Source organism: Chiloscyllium plagiosum, unplaced genomic scaffold (genome assembly GCF_037043375.1).
Source record: "Chiloscyllium plagiosum isolate Xiang-an unplaced genomic scaffold, Cpla_swu_hap1 HiC_scaffold_21, whole genome shotgun sequence".
Lineage (NCBI taxonomy): Eukaryota > Metazoa > Chordata > Chondrichthyes > Orectolobiformes > Hemiscylliidae > Chiloscyllium > Chiloscyllium plagiosum.
The window spans coordinates 28386358-28404615 of record NW_028270159.1 but is presented as its reverse complement, the minus strand read 5'-3'; the positions used below and the strand labels follow the sequence as shown (position 1 = coordinate 28404615).

At 38.9% G+C, this 18258-nt stretch overlaps 1 protein-coding gene across 1 annotated transcript in view; it reads left to right on the top strand.

Annotated features, from left to right (window-relative positions):
- Positions 1 to 18258, top strand: part of rabgap1 (RAB GTPase activating protein 1) — a 196353-nt gene that overhangs the window by 78014 nt on the left and 100081 nt on the right. The window contains exons 5-11 of the mRNA XM_043720124.2: positions 1126 to 1300; positions 3756 to 3913; positions 5595 to 5705; positions 10527 to 10593; positions 11595 to 11697; positions 15669 to 15838; positions 16649 to 16823. Of these exons, the coding sequence (XP_043576059.2) occupies positions 1126 to 1300; positions 3756 to 3913; positions 5595 to 5705; positions 10527 to 10593; positions 11595 to 11697; positions 15669 to 15838; positions 16649 to 16823 (959 nt within the window). The remainder of the gene's footprint in view (positions 1 to 1125; positions 1301 to 3755; positions 3914 to 5594; positions 5706 to 10526; positions 10594 to 11594; positions 11698 to 15668; positions 15839 to 16648; positions 16824 to 18258) is intronic.

Here is an 18258-nt window from a genome sequence, read left to right as displayed (position 1 = left end):
TGACAGGATACACAACTGGGCTGATAAGTGGCAGATGGAGTTCAACCTGGACACGTGTGAAGTGATTCATTCTGGAAGGTCGAATATCAGTGCAGATTACAGGGTTAAATGCAGCATTCTTGACGGTGTGGAGGAACAAAGGGATCTTGGAGTCCACATGCATAGATGCTTCAAAGTTGCCATCCAAATTGATAGGGCTGTTAAGAAAAGCATTTGGTGTGTTGGCTTTCATTAGCAGTGGGATTGAGTTTAAGAGCTGTGAGGTTATACTGCAGGTCTGTAGAGCCCTGGTTAGACCACACTTGGAATGTTGTGTTCAGTTCTGATCGCATCATTATAGGAAGAATGTGGAAGCTTCAGAGAGGGTGCAGAGGAGATTTATCAGGATGCTGCATGGACTGGAGGGTGATTCTTTTGAAGAAAGGTTGAGGGGGCTCGGGTTTTTCTCATTGGAGCGAAGAAGGATGAGACCTGACTTGATAGAGATGTACAATATTGACAAGCATATTGAAAAGCAGAGACCTTTTCCCAGGGTAGAAATGGCTATCACGGGAGGGCATAATTTTAAGGTGATAGGAGGAAAGTTTAAAGGAGATGTTACAGGTCGGCTCTTTACACAAAGTGTTGGGTGCATGGAAAACAGTGCCAGCAGTCGTAGATACATTATGGACATTTAAGTGATTCTTGGATAGGCACATCTATGATAGTAAAATGTAGGTTAGTTTGATCTTAAAGTAAGATAAAAGGTCAGCGCAACATCGAGAGTCTAAGGGCCTGTACGGTGCTGTATTTCCGATGTTCTGTGTTATAACTGCTATTGTATTCACATTCGTAAGAACAAAAGTGTGATTCTGGGCACAGTTCCACAATATACTGTCTTAATGTGAGGAGGGACTGAGCTGACATCTGGTATCTTATCTTGTGAATGGAAAGAAATTGGAGCAAGAATTGTTCCTATGTGAATTTGGGCCAGAACTGCAGTGATGTGTGGATTCTGTTTGTCCCATGTTGGGAGCGTGTGTTGCATGCTCTGAATAAAGCACACAAGGACATACAAAGTAAAATTTGTGAGAAAAAAAATTAGTTCAGAAGGTGCTATAACAGTATTTTCCGATTTGTTTACAGACTGCTTGATCCACAAACGAACACCGAAATAGCAAACTATCCAATCTATAAAATCCTTTTCTGTGTCCGAGGACATGATGGTACTTCTGAGAGTGATTGCTTTGCCTTCACTGAAAGTCACTACAATGCAGAAATTTTCAGAATTCATGTCTTTCGATGTGAAATACAAGAAGCAGTAAGCCTTAAGTTTTCATACGTTTTAGAAATGACAGGTGTTATAAGTAATTTATTTACAAACACCTATATTAAAAGTACTGCAGTGGTGGATTAATTGAATAGGCTGTCAGTATTTGGAGGATATACTTGAAATGTTTTGTGTAGAATTTTTTAAATTTGTGCTGGCCTTGATGTGAGAGGGTTGTTGGAGTTTATTTTTGATATTTGAAATTGCCAAACTTACTTTCAAGACATAATGTGTTCAAATGTTATTACCATTATGTTCTTGTTATGGTCAGGTTATTAGTGGCAGGGCCCTCAACTGTTGGATTGATATTGCATTACAAATATTTTGTATCTTGGACACTTCTGTTAGAGTGAAGGGTAAGGCTGGGAGGAGTAGGGAACAATGGATGAATAAAGATATTTGGTCAAAAATAATGAAGCATAGGTTCGGTATAGGCAACTGGAATCAAGTGATTCTGCTGAAGAGTATAAGGAGTGTAGGGGCATTCTTAAGAGGCAAATCAGCAAGGTGGAAAGGGGATATGAGAAATCAGTGATCAGATAAGGTTAAGGGTACTCTAAAGAGTACATTAAGAGCAACTGGGGAGAGAATAGGGCCCTCTAAAGATCACCAAAAGATTGCCTGTATGGAACCACAGGAGCTGGGAGAGATACTAAACAAATATTTCACTTCGTTATTTAGTGTGCCAAAAGACATGGAGGCTAGGTAACTTGTATAAATAAGTATAGATGTCTTGAAAATAGTTCACATTACAAAAAATGAAGGTGCTGGGAGCCTTTTAAAAAAAACCCATAAAGGTGGACAACTCTGAGACCTGGTCAAGAGTATTCCTGGATGTTGTTTGGAAGCTAGGGAAGAAATTGCAGGGCCTCTAGCAGAGATATTTTTATCGTCGATAGCCATGGATGAGTTGCTAGAGGACCTAATGGTGACTAATGTAGAGAGACCCCGGGAACGATAGACTGGTGACTCTGACATCAGTGGTGGGTAGGTTGTTGGAGAGTATTCCGAGAGTGAGGATTTATATGCATTTGGAGAGACAAGCACTGACTCGTGTTAACATGTCTTTGTGCGTGGGCAATCATGTCTCAAACTTGATTGAGATTTTGAGGACAGGACCAAAAAGATAGATGACGGCAGAGTGGTAGATGTTTCTACGTGGACTTTAGTAAAGCCTTTGATAAGGTTCTGCATGGTAGCTGAGTGAATAAAGTTAGGTCACATGAAATTCGGTGAGAACATACAATTGGATACAAAATTGGTTTGATGGTAGGAGACTCAGGGTGGTGGTGGAGGGTTGTTTCTCAGACTAGATGCTTGTGACAAGTGGTGTTCCACAGGGTCCAATGCTGTTTGTCACTTATATGAATAATTTGGATGAGAATTTAGGAGGCATGGTTAATAAGTTTGCAGATGACACTAAAATTGGTGGTGTAGTGGGCAATGAAGGAGGTCTTCTAACGTTATGTAGGGATCTTGATTTGTTGGGCTGATGCGCTGTGGAGTTTAATTTGGATAAATGTGATGTGTTGTATTTTGGTAAGATGAACAAGGACAAGATTTCTACAGTAAATACAGGTACAGTTACAACATTGCCCAACAGAGAAACAGAGGTGTTCAAGGAATAGTTCTTTGAAAGTTGCATCACATGTAGACAGTGGTTAAGAAGGCATTTAGCACGCTTGTCTTCATTGCTTAGACCATGGAGTTGGACTGTCTTGTTGCCTTTGTACAGGATGTTGGTAAGGCCACTTTTGGAGTACTGTGTACAGTTCTGTTTGGTCTGCTATAGGAAGGATGTTGTTAAATTGGGAGGGTTCAGAAGAGATTTACAAGGATATTGCTGGGACAGGAGGGTTTAAGTTATGAGGAGAGGTTGAATAGGCTTTGACTTGTTTTACTGGAGCGGAGGAGGTTGAGGGGTGATCTTCGAGGTTTATAAAATAATTAAGGGCATGGTTAAGGTGAATAGCAATGGTCTTTTTCCTAGGGTTAGGGAACTCAAAACTAGAAGGCATATTTTTTACGGTGAGAGAAAGATTGAGGGGACCTGAGTGGCAGTGTTTTCACACAGTGGTTCAGATGTGGCATGACCTGCCAGAGGAAGTGGTAAATGCAGGTACAGTTTCAACATTTAAAGGACATTTGGACAGATACATAAATAGGAAAGGTTTAGCAGGATGTGGGCCAAACACAGGCAAATGGGGCGAGTTTGGTTTGGACTGAAGGGTGTGCTTCCGTGCTGTATGACTCTGAATGGATTTTGTTTTAGTCTGTACTTGTTAAAATTTTGAGAAAAGGAAATTACTACTGGAAATTTGGGATTCTAGAAATATTTCACTTAAAATACTTATTGAAATTAGAGACTCAATTTTTGGAAATTATTCTATCCTGAACACCAGATTGCTTTTTTGTAGCTGATGTATTTTTTCTCAATCAATTTTAGGTAAGTCGCATTCTCTACAGCTTTGCGACAGCCTTCCGACGGTCTGCAAAGCAGACTCCTCTCTCGGCCAATCCACCAACACTAACACCAGACAGTGATGTATTCACATTTACTGTTTCACTGGAGATAAAAGAAGATGATGGCAAAGGATATTTCAGGTACTTTCCCAAGTTATAGTCATAGAGTCTTAGTCATAGGGATGTACAGCATGGAAACAGACCCTTCGGTCCAACCCAGCACCTGGTCCATATCCCTCCAAACCCTTCCTATTCATATAACCATCCAAATGCCTCTTAAATGTTGCAATTGTACCAGCTTCCACCACTTCCTCTGGCAGCTCATTCCATACCCATATCATCCTCTGTGTGAAAAAGTTGCCCCATAGGTCTCTTTTTTTATATATTTCTTTCCCCTCTCTCCCTAAACCTATGCCCTCTAGTTCTGGACTCCCCAACCCCAGGGAAAAGACTTTGCCTATTTACCCTATCCATGCCTCTCATAATTTTGTAAACCTCTATAAGGTCACCCCTCAGCCTCCGACACTCCAGGGAAAACAACCCCAGCCTGTTCAGCCTCTCCCTATAGCTCAAATCCTCCAACCCTGGCAACATCCTTGTAAATCTTTTCTGAACCCTTTCAAGTTTCACAACATCTTTCCGATAGGAAGGAGACCAGAATTACGCGCAATATTCCAACAGTGGCCTAACCAATGTCCTGTACAGCCACAACATGACCTCCCAACTCCTGTACTCAATATTCTGACCTTTTGGGATTTTACCTGTTAAAGAAAAGTGGTCTTTTTTTCTCTCTGAATAAAGAAGCCTAATTGATTACTAAATAGTGGTTTTCCAAAATTATGGAAGGTTTTGATAAAGTGAATGCACAGAAAATGTTTCTTCTTGTGGGAGAGCCTAATTAAGAGGGCATCCAACAACGATTGTCATCAAAGAATCAAGTGGAAATCTGGAAGAAACTTCATTGGCTAAGGAGTATGGAGCATTCTAGCACACGAATTGGATAAAATTAGTAGAATAGTTGAGTATAGGAGATAACTTTCCAGCTTAAGTTGCGACCATGATCTGCTAAGTTGTCATCTTGCTGAAGGGCTAAATATTATCATTGTCTCTGTCTCTATTTTAATAAGTTATAGAAGTAGTTCTTTTGAAAAATATTGAAAAGGATCTTTTAATTTTTTTGGGAGACAGAATCATAGAATCCCTACCGTATGGAAGCAAGACATTTGGCCCATTTAGTCCACACTGCACCTCCTGAAGAGCATCCCATCCAGACCCACCCCCTACCCTGTAACCTTGTATTTACCATGGCTAACCCGCCTAGCTTGCACCAAGGTCAATTTAGCACGGCCAATCAACCTAACCTGCATATCTTTGGACTAATGGTGGAATCCTATGCAGATACTGGGAGAATGTGCAAACTCCACACAGTCACCCGGGGCTGGAACTGACTGGCTCTCTGGAGCTGTGAGGCAAGTGCTAATCACTGAGCCAACATGCAGCCCTAATTTATGATTTTAAGATGAGTGTTCATACTATAGGATAATGTATTTTGCTTTTTTAAATAGGTACGTGTACATCTGTATTTGGTGTCACAAGATCAATATTTCACATTTTAGGACTATTTGTCTGTGCAGCAGGATAGCCTAACCGAAGCTGCTAAGTCACATTTTAATGTACTGGTATGACATTTCTATTTTGCACAGCAAGGAGACCCTCATCATTTTTTTTTCTGTGGTGCAACATATTGAATTATGAACTTGCTGAATTTCATTGCATGAATTACCCAAATGAATTGATTTTTTTTTTTGATTTTTCTTGACAGTGCAGTCCCCAAAGATAAGGATAAGCAGTGTTTCAGACTTCGGCAAGGAGTGGAAAAAAAGATTGTGATATATGTGCAGCAATCGTCAAACAAAGAGCTTGTCATTGAAAGGTATCAGATCTTAACTGAAAAATAGGAAAAGGTGATAATTAGATAAGTAGCTTAATTTTTGAATTGCACTGTTGTCCCAAATATGATTGAGAGTACGTTTTTGTGCTTTGTTTTAAATTTCTAGTGAGAAATAGCTTTAAAAACCTTCATTATCAGCTGTGTTGTGAAGTGAAATCTGTATATGTAGGAAACATTGAATGAATTTCAAATGATTCAATGTTAGTTTGAGCATATTTCTAAGTTTTAAGATGAGAACGCAACAATCATTTTCTCCCCTTTCCTATCTCATAGGTGGATCCCCATGTCCACTACTTCAGTAATTATTTTTCCATTTTTACTTTGGTCTTTACTTCTATGAGCATGGGGGTTATGCTGAATTTGTAAAAGGCATCAATTTAGCTTCTGCTGAAGTATCATGTCCCGTTCCAGGTGCCTCATTCTCGGAAGCATGTGAATGCATTAGATTATTCTTGAAGTTTTATGCAATGAATTTCAAGAATGATTTCAATTGTGAAAATAGGTTGAAGAAGTTGGACTTCCTTTCCTTGGAGGGTGATAAGAGAAGATCTGATATTAATATACAATCATGAGGGGCCTGGGCAGAGAAAAACAAACATAGTATGAGAAGAGGGTGCTAACTTGTTAGATCATTATTACTGTGGAGATGAAACCAGAAGAGTTAACCTTCAGTCTGAGTTCTTGTCCAGGCAGGTAATTTCTGTTTGGTCAGGCTGTTGCCATGGAAATGCGGCGGAGATTCAGTTTCTGTCATTCCATTTTCCATTTAATAAGGTGCAGTGTATGTATGAATTCCTTTTTCCTATATGCTGTATAAACTTATGCTCCTTTTTCCAAGTCTGTTCCTTGAGTCCTTATCATGGTAAGTACATGATGAAAAGACTTAGCTCTTTATCTCCTTTTCGCAGTGCTTAAATTCTATGCTACCAAACTAGATTCAAAATTTGCTCCTATAATCAAACACCTTGACCTAAATATTCATGTTATCTAAACTTCCCTGTTAATTGTAAAATGACAGACTTTCCGATCTAAGCCATAGATTGCCCATAAGCTTACTCTGAGTACCTCAGTATTGTGTACGTAGGTTTGAATAATTGTGTGACTGTTTCTTGCAACCAAACGCAATTGAAAAGGCAGCACCTTGTGTGATTTAGTAGGTAAAAACAAGGACTACAGATGTTGGAAACCTGGTGCTCTTCGGATGCTGCCTGAACTGCTGTGCTTTACCAGCACCACTCTAATCTAGGACCTTGTGTGATTTGTCTTTTTTTTTGCATTCATTGGTTTTCTGTGGATGTTGGGCAGCTTTCTGACTCGATATAGTGTCCTGTGTGATGGCCTAAGAGGTTGTAACAAAAAACAAATTAACAGCAAACTGAAACAGCATGCACAATAAAGGCCTGAATTTTTGTGGTGAAGGACCAGAGCTGCTTGTTCGCTAAATTGAAGGCTACTTTTTTTTTTGTGAATGTTTGGACTGGCTGCCACTGAGTCAAACTTGGTGTAGTGCCCACTGAAGGTAATCATCATGTGTTTAACAAGATGGAACGGTTCTTCACCCGATCAGAAAACCCTCTTCAACAATCGAAAAATCCTCACTGAGGCAGTGTCTAACCAAGAATTATAAACTACATTTGAATCCTGTACCAATTAGGCAATCAGGATTTGGAAGAATTATTCAAACCCATGTACACAACATTGAGATATTGGGAGTAGAAAGTGCAGATGCTGGTGTTCAGAGTGGAGAATGTGGTGCTGGAAAAGCACTGCAGGTCAGGCAGTATCCAAGGAACAGGCAAATCGAAATTTAGGATATAAACCCTTAATCAGGAATGGGCTTATGCCCGAAACGTCGATTCTTCTGCTCCTTGGATGCTGCCTGACCTATGCTTTTCCAGCACAACACTCTCTATTGAGATATTGGAAGTAAACTACTTCTGTAAGGCTTCTGGGCATTCTCGGATTTAGTTATGAACGTTTGCCATTTTTACAATTAACAGGAAGGTTTAGATAACATGAACATTTGGGTCAGGGTGCTTGGCTATAGGAGCAAAATCCAAAGCTAGTTTGGTGGCACAGAACTTTAGCACTGGCAAAAGGAGAAAAGCATTTGAGTCATTTCATCATGCATTCATCAGATCTAGGACACAAGAAACAGACTTGGGGGGAGAAAAGGAACAAACTTATGCAGTATGTATGTGAGAGATAAGAGGCAACAAAAATAAATAAAAATATAGTTTAAATGTTTTTATAAATCTCTAACACTGACAGCCTTAAGGAATGAAAGTCCATGAAATTACATTTTAAGTTGTTTGTGATTATGATTTCTTATACTGTTAAAAATTCACTCGCATCTGAATGCAGCAACGTGAACTATTCTGACCTGTTTGCTGGGTAAGTACCGCAATTTTGTGCACACAAGGATTTTGATGTTGAGTCTGTGATGAGCTACATTTTATAATGGAGGTGCAGAGTTCTTTGGACTGCAGCTTTCCACATTTCACTATTTAACAATGTAAATTAAAATTTGGTGTTTGATTAATCAGCACAAATTTTGGGCTGCAAATATAAGCTTTTACTATTTATTTAACTATAATTGCTCTTCTCTCTTGACTTGTTCCATGGTGTTACCACAGTGCTGGTTAATTACCTTTTGTATCTTTTTTGGGTCTGGCAGCTGGTTTTGCAGTTAATGCTTTTCCTGCTGCTAATCTTCCCCATTTATTCAAGGTGTGGGCATGTATCAATACACTGGCTTTCCATGTCCCATGAGTGGGTTTATTTGAAGCCAGCAAATCCTCGTGTGAGAGTAGAAACCAGGTTCTTATTATTCAGAACAATACAAGCTGCACCATTTAGACTCTGGGTTTAAAGATAAAATGCAGAATCAGGTCTTGCGCTAGAGGGAAAATAAACTAGTGTCAAAGTGACATGGAACATAGAATGTTACAGCGCAGTACAGGCCCTTCAGCCCTTGATGTTGCGCCAACCTGCGAAAACAATCTGCCCATCTAACCTACACCATTCCATTATTACCCTTATGTATGTCCACTGCCCATTTAAATGCCTTACTGTTGTCGGCAGACAGTTCCACTCGCCTACTAATGACAAAACAATTATTGATTATAAATTGTCTTTGATAAATCTGAAATTAGTTCCTTTTCCTCCAGAATTTTTCACATTCTCTATGGATTAAATTTGTCGTCTTCAATCTGCTGTCACGCTCACATTAAATGGACTCTTGTGGCTGCCATTAAAATTTTTGCTGAGGCTGTCCTTTGGTCGACCAACTGAGCATTGAAATTGTGGCATGAGTTTATTTCTATACTGGCTTTGCTAAGAGGAGAATATAAAGAGCTGTGTATTGTGCATGTTCTCATAGTTTATGTACCTGCCCTGCAGGGGCAGCACGGTGGCTCAGGGGTTAGCACTGCTGCCTCTCAGTACCAGGGACACTGGTTCAATTCCTGCCTCAGGCGATTGTCTGTGTGGAGTTTGCAGATTCTCCCCGTGTCTGCGTGGGTTTCCTCCGGGTGCTCCCATGTCCCCTCACAATCCAAAGATGTGCAGGTCAGATGAATTGGCCATACTAAATTGCCCGTAGTGTTAGGTGCATTAGTCAGCGGTAAATATAGGGTAGAGGAATGGGTCTGGGTGGGTTACTCTTTAGATGATCAGACTTGTTGTGCCGAAGGGCCTGTTTCCACACTGTAGGTAATCTAATCTGAGCTCCAAATTTGACGTGTTTCTTCCCATATGGATAAACAAGACCACTAAAGAATATAGGTACATGCAAGAATTTGAGGTAATCGAGTTAGCCACAATTTAATTGAATAGTGGAGCTGGCTCGAGGGGCTGAGTAGTTGTAGTCCAGGTCCTAATTTGGATGTTTGGCTTGGTTCTTTGAAATAATATTTTGTGTAGAGGAAATCTCTTAAGAAAATCTGTAGTTGGTGTACACCAGAAAGAGTTTATATTCAGGGTGTGCTGCTTTAAAAATTTAGCATTCAATTAATTTAACATTCATTGAATTGAATTTACCCATCTACATTGATCTGTTAAAATCATCAGTTTCCAATGAAGTTCAATGTTATTGCAATAAAAATATAGAGGGCAGTGTAGTACTACTGAAAAACAGTGAACTTTGCTATTTTGGTTCACTGGTTTTAAGTACTGCTAAACTTCATTGTAGTGACTCAGATTTCAGAATTTATCAAACAAGCCTTCAGTATAAAAATGTCACTAGATTATCATGATTGTAGAAGTCCACGTTCCAATTCAACTATCTCCTCTAAATTTACATTGTTCCCCACCTAATAATATTTCACATTGACTACTTGATTTTGTTTCTTGAATGCAACAATACTTTCTTTTTTGTAACAGTTTTTTGCAGGGAATATTTCTTCTACTTGTACTGCTATTATAGGTCCTCTTATGTCTATTCACAAATTATCCTGCCAAATCATTGCATTTTAAAGCTCTGTTGGATGTCTATTAATCTTCTCAGCACTCTTCATTCAATTTGTTTGCATATGTCCAATTTTGAAGCGTCTTCACATTATGGTTGGTATTGGAATCAATCTACATTGTTAATTTTGTAATAACTTTGGCTAATGTGTTGATAAATAGGGTGTCTGAAATTGCACATTATTGTATTTAAAATGAAAATTTGTACTGTAAAACATAGGGCCATGTTTTAAAAATAGAACACTGCAAATGAGTAGTAGCAGAGTAAAATGGATGTTATAATGTTTAATTGCATTCATAACTTTATCAATGTTTTCAGTTATGTTCTCTCATCAGGTGCTTTGGCCTTCTCCTCAGTCCTGGCAAAGACGTACGAAACAGTGATATGCATCTTCTGGATTTGGTAAGATATTCACAATTCTTGGCCCTTTATAAGCAGCATTTATTTCAATTTTAATTTCTGAATACAATGAAGTGAGAAATTTGTTGAAAGTTGATGGTTCGTTAGCTCCATTGCTCGGGTGGCTGTTTGGTGATGCCAACATGGGTTCAATTCCTGAACTGCTGAAGTTACCTCCTTGAAGGATTTTTCTTCTCAATTTTTCCAGTCATCTGAGGCATGGTGAACCTCAGATTAAAGACTACTACCAGATGACCCCCTCGACCCTCCACGCCCCCCGCCCCTTTTCCATTGCACAACTGTTCCTAACCAGACTTCTCAAATAACAAATCTTAAGTTGATAACTTAAACGAAAATTTGCAATTTATCATTAACTTTAACAGAACACAGATGAACCACAAGGCAATCTAATGAATATCTATGATCTAAGCCCAGTCTTGATCACCAGCCCCACTCTCATACCGACACAGATGCAGTTAAGGAATACATTTTTAAAAATTACAACAAGTCTACTTTGCCAGTTTGATTATTTCAATGATAAAAACTAAGCTGTCATGAAACCTTGCTTGAATTCTGAAGTCATTCGCAATATAGACAGCTTCTGCAGACCTTCAGAGTATTCCTTATTGTACAGCCACTTTCACCATATTCTAGTTAAGATTGCAGACATTCAGCTAAGAGTATTAATTCCCATACTGGCAGACTTGATTTGTTATAGTTGTGCTCTCTAGTTAAAGTAGAGTTGTCACTAGTCTGCCTGAAGTCCTGATATCCTTTACTTTCGTAGTGTTTCAGCAGCTGTTGTGGCAAAAAAAAAATCACATTTAAAAATAAATAAATTGCAACAAAATCAGCTTGCGTTCAAATTGTTATCTGCTGAAATTGACTTTTTATAATGGTTTCATTAACAAGTCAAAATTATACTTGTTAACAAATACCTAACTTATTTTATAAGAGAAGCATTAAGACCAGTCCTGTTTTGTTTTATATATAATGTTTTGCAGGAATCCATGGGCAAAAGCTCAGATGGTAAATCCTACATAATTACTGGAAGCTGGAACCCCAACACACCACACTTTCAAGCTGTAAATGAAGAAACACCAAAAGGTAATAAAATAATCTTACCTTATAGATGCAAAGTGAAAGGCTAATGTTAAACGTGCTGCCTTCTGGAATGCCTGCATCTTTTTACATCTTCATGACCAAGTTACTAGTTTTAGGACTCCAGATCCTGCAGAAATGCAGACTAGTTTTTGTCTGCTTGTTTGCTATATTTTTTATTTTATATATTATTGTTTCAAAGTTAGTTTTGCATCCAAAAATGTTTGAAAGAAGTTGAAACTTAGTCACCACAGAGTTCAACTTTCTTTTTCATTATAGTTTGAAAGGGGGAATAATGTAAATGTATGTTTGTGACAATACGTTGCACTTTATAAAAATCTTTTTGAGGGATTAACATGGTGCAGAACTTCAGAGGAGGGTAATCAGGCAAAATATTCGACATCGTGCAATTCTGGTCTCCTATCGGAAGGATGTTGTGAACCTTGAAAGGGTTCAGAAAAGATTTACGAGGATGTTACCAGGTTTGGAGGATTTAAGCTATAGGGAGAGGCTGAACAGCCTGGGGCTGTTTTCGCTGGAGTGTCGGAGGTTGAGGGGTGACCTTATAGAGATTTACAAAATCATGAGGGGCATGGATAGGTAAATAGGCAAAGTCTTTTCCCTGGGGTCGGGGAGTCTAGAACTAGAGGACATAGGCTTAGGGTAAGAGGGGAAAGATATAAAAGAGATCTACGGGGCAACATTTTTTTACACAGAGGGTGGTACGTGTATGGAATGAGCTGCCAGAGGAAATGGTAGAGGCTGGTACAATTACAACATTTAAAAGGCATTTGGATGGATATATGAATAGGAAGGTTTGGAGGGATATGGGCCAGTTGCTGGCACTTGGGCACTGATAGATAAAAGACATCAAGCAAAGAGGCAATTGAACAAGACTTTGTGTGCATTAAATGCAGACAGCAAAGTTTAGATTAAGTTCAATTTATAGAGAATGCACTATGGAAGACCAATGAGATCATTAATGTAAAAATAGAGGGACAGCTCATAATGTGTGATCTGACATTTCTGATGGCCTTGTGAAATGGAGAACATAGACCATTACAGAACAGTACCGGCCCTTCGCCCCTCGATGTTGCGCCCACCTGTGGAGCCAATTTGAAGTCTGTCTCTCCTATACTATTCCATTTTCATCCAAATGTTTATCCAATGAGCATTTAAACCCTTTCAAGTCGACGAGTCTACTACTGTTGCAGGCAGTGCATTCCACTCCCCTACTATTGAGTAAAGAAGCTACATTTGTTATCAGTCCTATATCATCCCTCAATTTAAAGCCATATCCCCTTGTGCTAGCCATCACCATCTGAGGAAAAAGGCTCTCACTGTCTAACCTGTCTAACCTATCTAACCCTCTGATTATCTTCTATGTCCGAATTAAGTTTCCTTTCAACCTTCTTCTCTCTAACAAAAACAGCCTCAAGTCCCTCAGCCTTTCCTCAGACGACCTTCCCTCCATAGCAGGCAACATTCTAGTAAATCGCCTCTGAACCCTTTGCAAAGCTTCCACATCCTTCCTGTAATGTGGTGACCAGAATTGTATGTAATACTCTCAAGTGTGGCTCCACCAGAGTTTTGTACAGCTGCAGCATGACCTCATGGTTCCAAAACTCAATCCCTCTACCAATAAAAGCTAATACACCGTATGCCTTCACGTGGGTGGCAATGTTCAGGGATCTATGTACATGGACACAGAGATCTCTCTGCTTATCTACACTACCAAAAATCTTACCATTAGCCCGGTATTCTTTATTTGTGTTGCTCCTTCCAAAGTGAATCACCTCTAACTTTTCTGCCTTAACCTCCATTTGCCACCCCTCAGCACAACTCTGCAGCTTACCTATGTCCCTCTGTAACCTGTAACATCCTTCACACTTTCCAGAATTGCTAATACCTTCTCTTTGTTAATGTAACCCCGCCTAGTCTAGTAGCCTGTATCTCAGTATTCTCCTCAACAACATTTTTTTTTCCCAGTGTGAATACTGACACAAAATATTTATTTAGCACCTCTGCTATTTCCTTGGACACCACGCACAACTTCTCACTACTATCCTTGATTGGAACTAAGCTTACTCTAGTCATTCTTTTATTCCTGATATACTAATAGAAAGCTTTAAGATTTTTCTTGATCCTATCTGCCAACAACTTCTCATGTCCCCTCCTGGCTCTTCTTAGTTCTCTCTTTAGGTCTTTCCTGGCTAACCTGTAACACTTAAGTGCCCTAACTGAGCCTTCATGTCTCATCCTAACATTAGCCGCCGCCTTTCTTTTGACAAGAGATTCAACTTCTTTAGAAAGCCACGGCTCCCTCGCTCGACCACTTCCTCCCTTCCTGACAGGTACGTACTTAACAAGGGCAGGCAGTAGCTGTTCCTTGAATAAGCTCTAAATTTCAGTTGTGTCCATCCCCTGCAGTTTCCTTCCCCATCCTGTGCATGCTAAATCTTGCCTAATCATATCATAATTGCCTTTCTCCCAACAATTACTCTTCCCTGCAGTATATACCTATCTCTTTCCATCGCTAAAGTTAACATAATCGAATTGTGGTCACTATCGCCAAAGAGCTCACCTACCTCCAAATCTAACACCTGGCTGGGTTCATTACCCAGAACCAAATTTAATGTGGCCTCGCCCCTTGTTGGCTTGTCTACATACTGTCAGGAAACCATCCTGCACACAATGGACAAAATCTGACCCATCTAAAGTACTCAAACTGGAGTATTTCCTGTCAAGATTTGAAAAATTGAAGTCCCCCATAGCAACTACCCTGTTACTCTTGCTCCTATCCAGAATAATCTTTGCTATCCTTTCCTCTACATCTCTGGCACTATTCGGAGGCCTATAGAAAACTCCCAGCAGGTGACTTCTCCTTTCCTATGTCTAACCTCAGCCCATACTACCTCAGTAGACAAGTCCTCAAATGTCCTTTCTGCCACTATAAAACTGTCCTTGACTAACAATGCCACACCTCCCTCCCTTTTACCATCTTCTGTTTCTACTAAAACATCTAAATCCCAGAACCTGCAACAACCTGCTCTATCCATGGCTCCGAAATGGCCACAACATCGAAATTCCAGGCTGTTCCCAGTGTCTTCTATTTCACTTTTTAATAGGAAAAGGCTTCAATAACAAATCTCTGTTGATAGAATTTATTCCGAAAACACCAACAGGGTGTGTTAACAGCAGTTTTGCCAGCTCAAGTTTTGAACTTCTCAAAATCCTAGACTAATCTTGTACAACCCAATGTATAGACTATATTGCTGCCTTTGCACATAGACTAAAAGAAAGCCAGTATATGTGGGTTTAATGAAAGGGTGCCAAAGGTGATCAAAAGTCTTATCCTCTTCTACTCCAGCATTGATTTGAGACCTCTGGTGAAACTCCAGTGAGTGATGACACTTGATTTTCTGAACATTGGCTTATAATGGCAACAGATGATAAAATTGAGGAAGTGTGATAAAGTTAACACTTTTTTAAATGGAAACTCAATTTACATGCTGATTGCAGTCTGTTGTGGTGATATCACTGTTTTAGTGTGAACTGATTTAAAATTGTAACTTGTATTATTAGAGATGTGTTTTGATCAATTTTTATTTTTGATCAAATTTTAAGTATTAACATATACAACAAGACTTGTTTTGAGGTTGATTGATTCATTGATCCAAAGTATTATACTAACTTATTCTATTGAAAAACCCAGGCTCTTTCTGCTGCTTCCATCTATTGCCTTGCAAACTTCTTCCATCCCCTTCCATTCCATAAAATAAAGATGCAAAACCTGTAGTTCTGGTGCCATGTACCTGTACAAACCTATTGGCTTTTCAATATAGTCTGTATAAAAATCATCCTGAGGAATAACAACAATTATTGAACTAAAATGAGTTTGCAGATTTCCTTGGGAACATGTACACCAGGGCAAAAATGCTGTGTTTACTAAAAAGCACTTGACCTCTTATTCGCAGACAAGTTGCTTTATATGACGACAGCAGTTGACTTGGTGGTCACTGAAGTACAAGAGCCAGTCCGCTTTCTTCTGGAGACCAAAGTCAGGGTATACCCACCGAGTGAAAGGATGTTTTGGCTCTTCAGTAAGCGAAGTTATACAGAAACATTCTATTTGAAGCTCAAACAGGTAACAAAAATAATTTGGTTAGCCCCTCTTATGTTAATAAAATGGATGTCAATGAACTTACTAGCTCCATATAGCAGTGAATAAATGTAACTGGGAAATGAAAGTAGACCTACCATTCCCTCCTAACTTTGCCCTCTTCTTTCTGAGTTGCTCTTTGACCATTTCCTACTTCAGTCAGAATGCTAACTTTTTTCAGGAAATTTGCAGTCCTGTTTGAAACCAGTTACCAGTTTACGTACAAAATAGCTGGAAAATGTATTGCATCACATTCTCTTCCCTTCCTATAAGTAAAGCCTAACTTCTACTCCACCTTATACTGCAAAATGATTGAAATATTGAGTATGACAAAGTCGGGGATTGAATCTGTGCTTCAATATGCTTTAGTTTCATCAGAATTGTTCAGTCTTAAATGCATTTTATAGGAAACCTGAGCTCTATGGTCATATTTGATGTGGCTACCTTCAATTTGTTAAAAAAAAATATGTTTGCACATATATGATGCCTTATGTCAATCGCAAGGACTTGAGAACAGCGTTTGAGGTTGTCTGTTTATGTTTCTGTTGATGTTGAGACTTTTTCACTATGGTTAAAACTTCATATCAATATGAATTGTGAGCCATGTCGTACCTGGCATCCCTTAAATGATCAATAGGAAGAGATTTACATTTTTGATACACTTGACTGCAAGTTAAAATCCAGAAATATTGAATATTTTAACATGAGATTTGAAAAAAATGCACTGTGTAAAAGGTTCTGTTTCAGTACATGGCATGTGCTCCGTAAATTAGAGCTGCTATAATTAATTTACAGATTGAACGAAAAGAAAGAAAAAGTAACAGTGATACACTGTATGAGGTTACAAGTTTGGAAAGCGAATCTGAGCGTGAGCGAAGGAAAACCACAGCAAGCCCAACCATGCGCTTACCTCATTATGGCTCACAGGGGTCCATCATCCCTTCACCTCCTGAGGATGATGAAGAAGAAGGTGAGTTCCCGTTCAGAATTGAAGTGACTCTTTTTGTTTTTAAACTGATTGCAATTTGAAGGATAATTTTCAGCTTTATAGGAAATGCCGTCCTCGTTTTAGTTGTGGCAGTTTAAACATTGGTTATGTCTGTAGTATTTTCTGAGGACAACCTTTTAGAATCCATCATGAATTAGATTTTGGGACTAATAAAGGTTGAAAGAGAGGTTTTATTGTATAGCTTATACTTGCATCTGGTCCAAAATAAATTTGTATCCTCCTTGGTGCTGATTATAGGGCATGTGTGACTGAACCAGATGTATATTTAAACGGTTGTATATGCATATTGTTATGACATGAGTGACAGAACTCAAATTTCACTATTCAAATAAAATAACATCAATTTATTTTTTAGTTTTAAAAGTAAACATTAAACAACAATTCACAATTCTAAGCCCTCCTTTCTCTTAACTGATTATTATGTGCCTGTAAATCCTTAACAATATTCTGTTCCAATAAGATACTTATGAAAATTACATCAGCTTAATTGCAAAGTCACATAGCAGCTGTCATTCTTGTGTCTGTTGTCTTCTGGGCTAAAGGTCTCTCTGGGTTGTCGTCTTTCAAGTGTGTTTCATATGAAAGGGTACCTTTGATAGTAATTCCTAATTTGGAGTGCAAGATATTAGCTCTCCATGCATTTCTGTCTCGATGGCAGTTGCTCTATGTCCAGTTTTCAAAATGCCCACATTTTAAGCCCCCCCCCCAAAAAAAAACATCAGATCATCTCATTGGCTCAATGTTGGCAAAACAATAAATTCAAACTCAATTGGGTTTTAGTACGCTGGGGCATAATTTAAACTGATTAAATTCGAATTGTTGTCAAAACAGCAACCTAAACTCAGGTATCCATTTCATAGCCAAATGTTATATATTTTCAATTTTCCATTACATTCTGGGACTACTATCTAGTCATATACACAGGTGCTTGTAAGCTCTCAGTTCAGAACAGCATTCACTCTCTTAAAAGTACCCATGATGTGGAGGTGTTAATGTTGGACTGGGGTGAACAAAGTTAAAAGTCACCAGGTTATAGTCCAACAGATTTATTTAGAAGTGCTAGCTTTTGGATCGCTGCTTCTTCATCAGGTAGCACTCCTTCATCTTCATGATAATATGTGTAAGCTGCTATTCAAACTTTTTATCACTTCCTGTTTTGTCCAATGACAAAACTGCCAATTGAGCAAATGTGTTTTCCTGATTGATAAAGAATATATTTCTGCAGGTAAGCTATTTTTCACAACATAATTGCCATCAAATGGAATGAAATCATGATAAGTAGGCTTTAATAACCTAAAAATACTGATATAGAGTCATAGAGATGTACAGCATGGAAACAGACTCTTCGGTCCAACCCGTCCATGCCGACCAGATATCCCAACCCAATCTAGTTCCA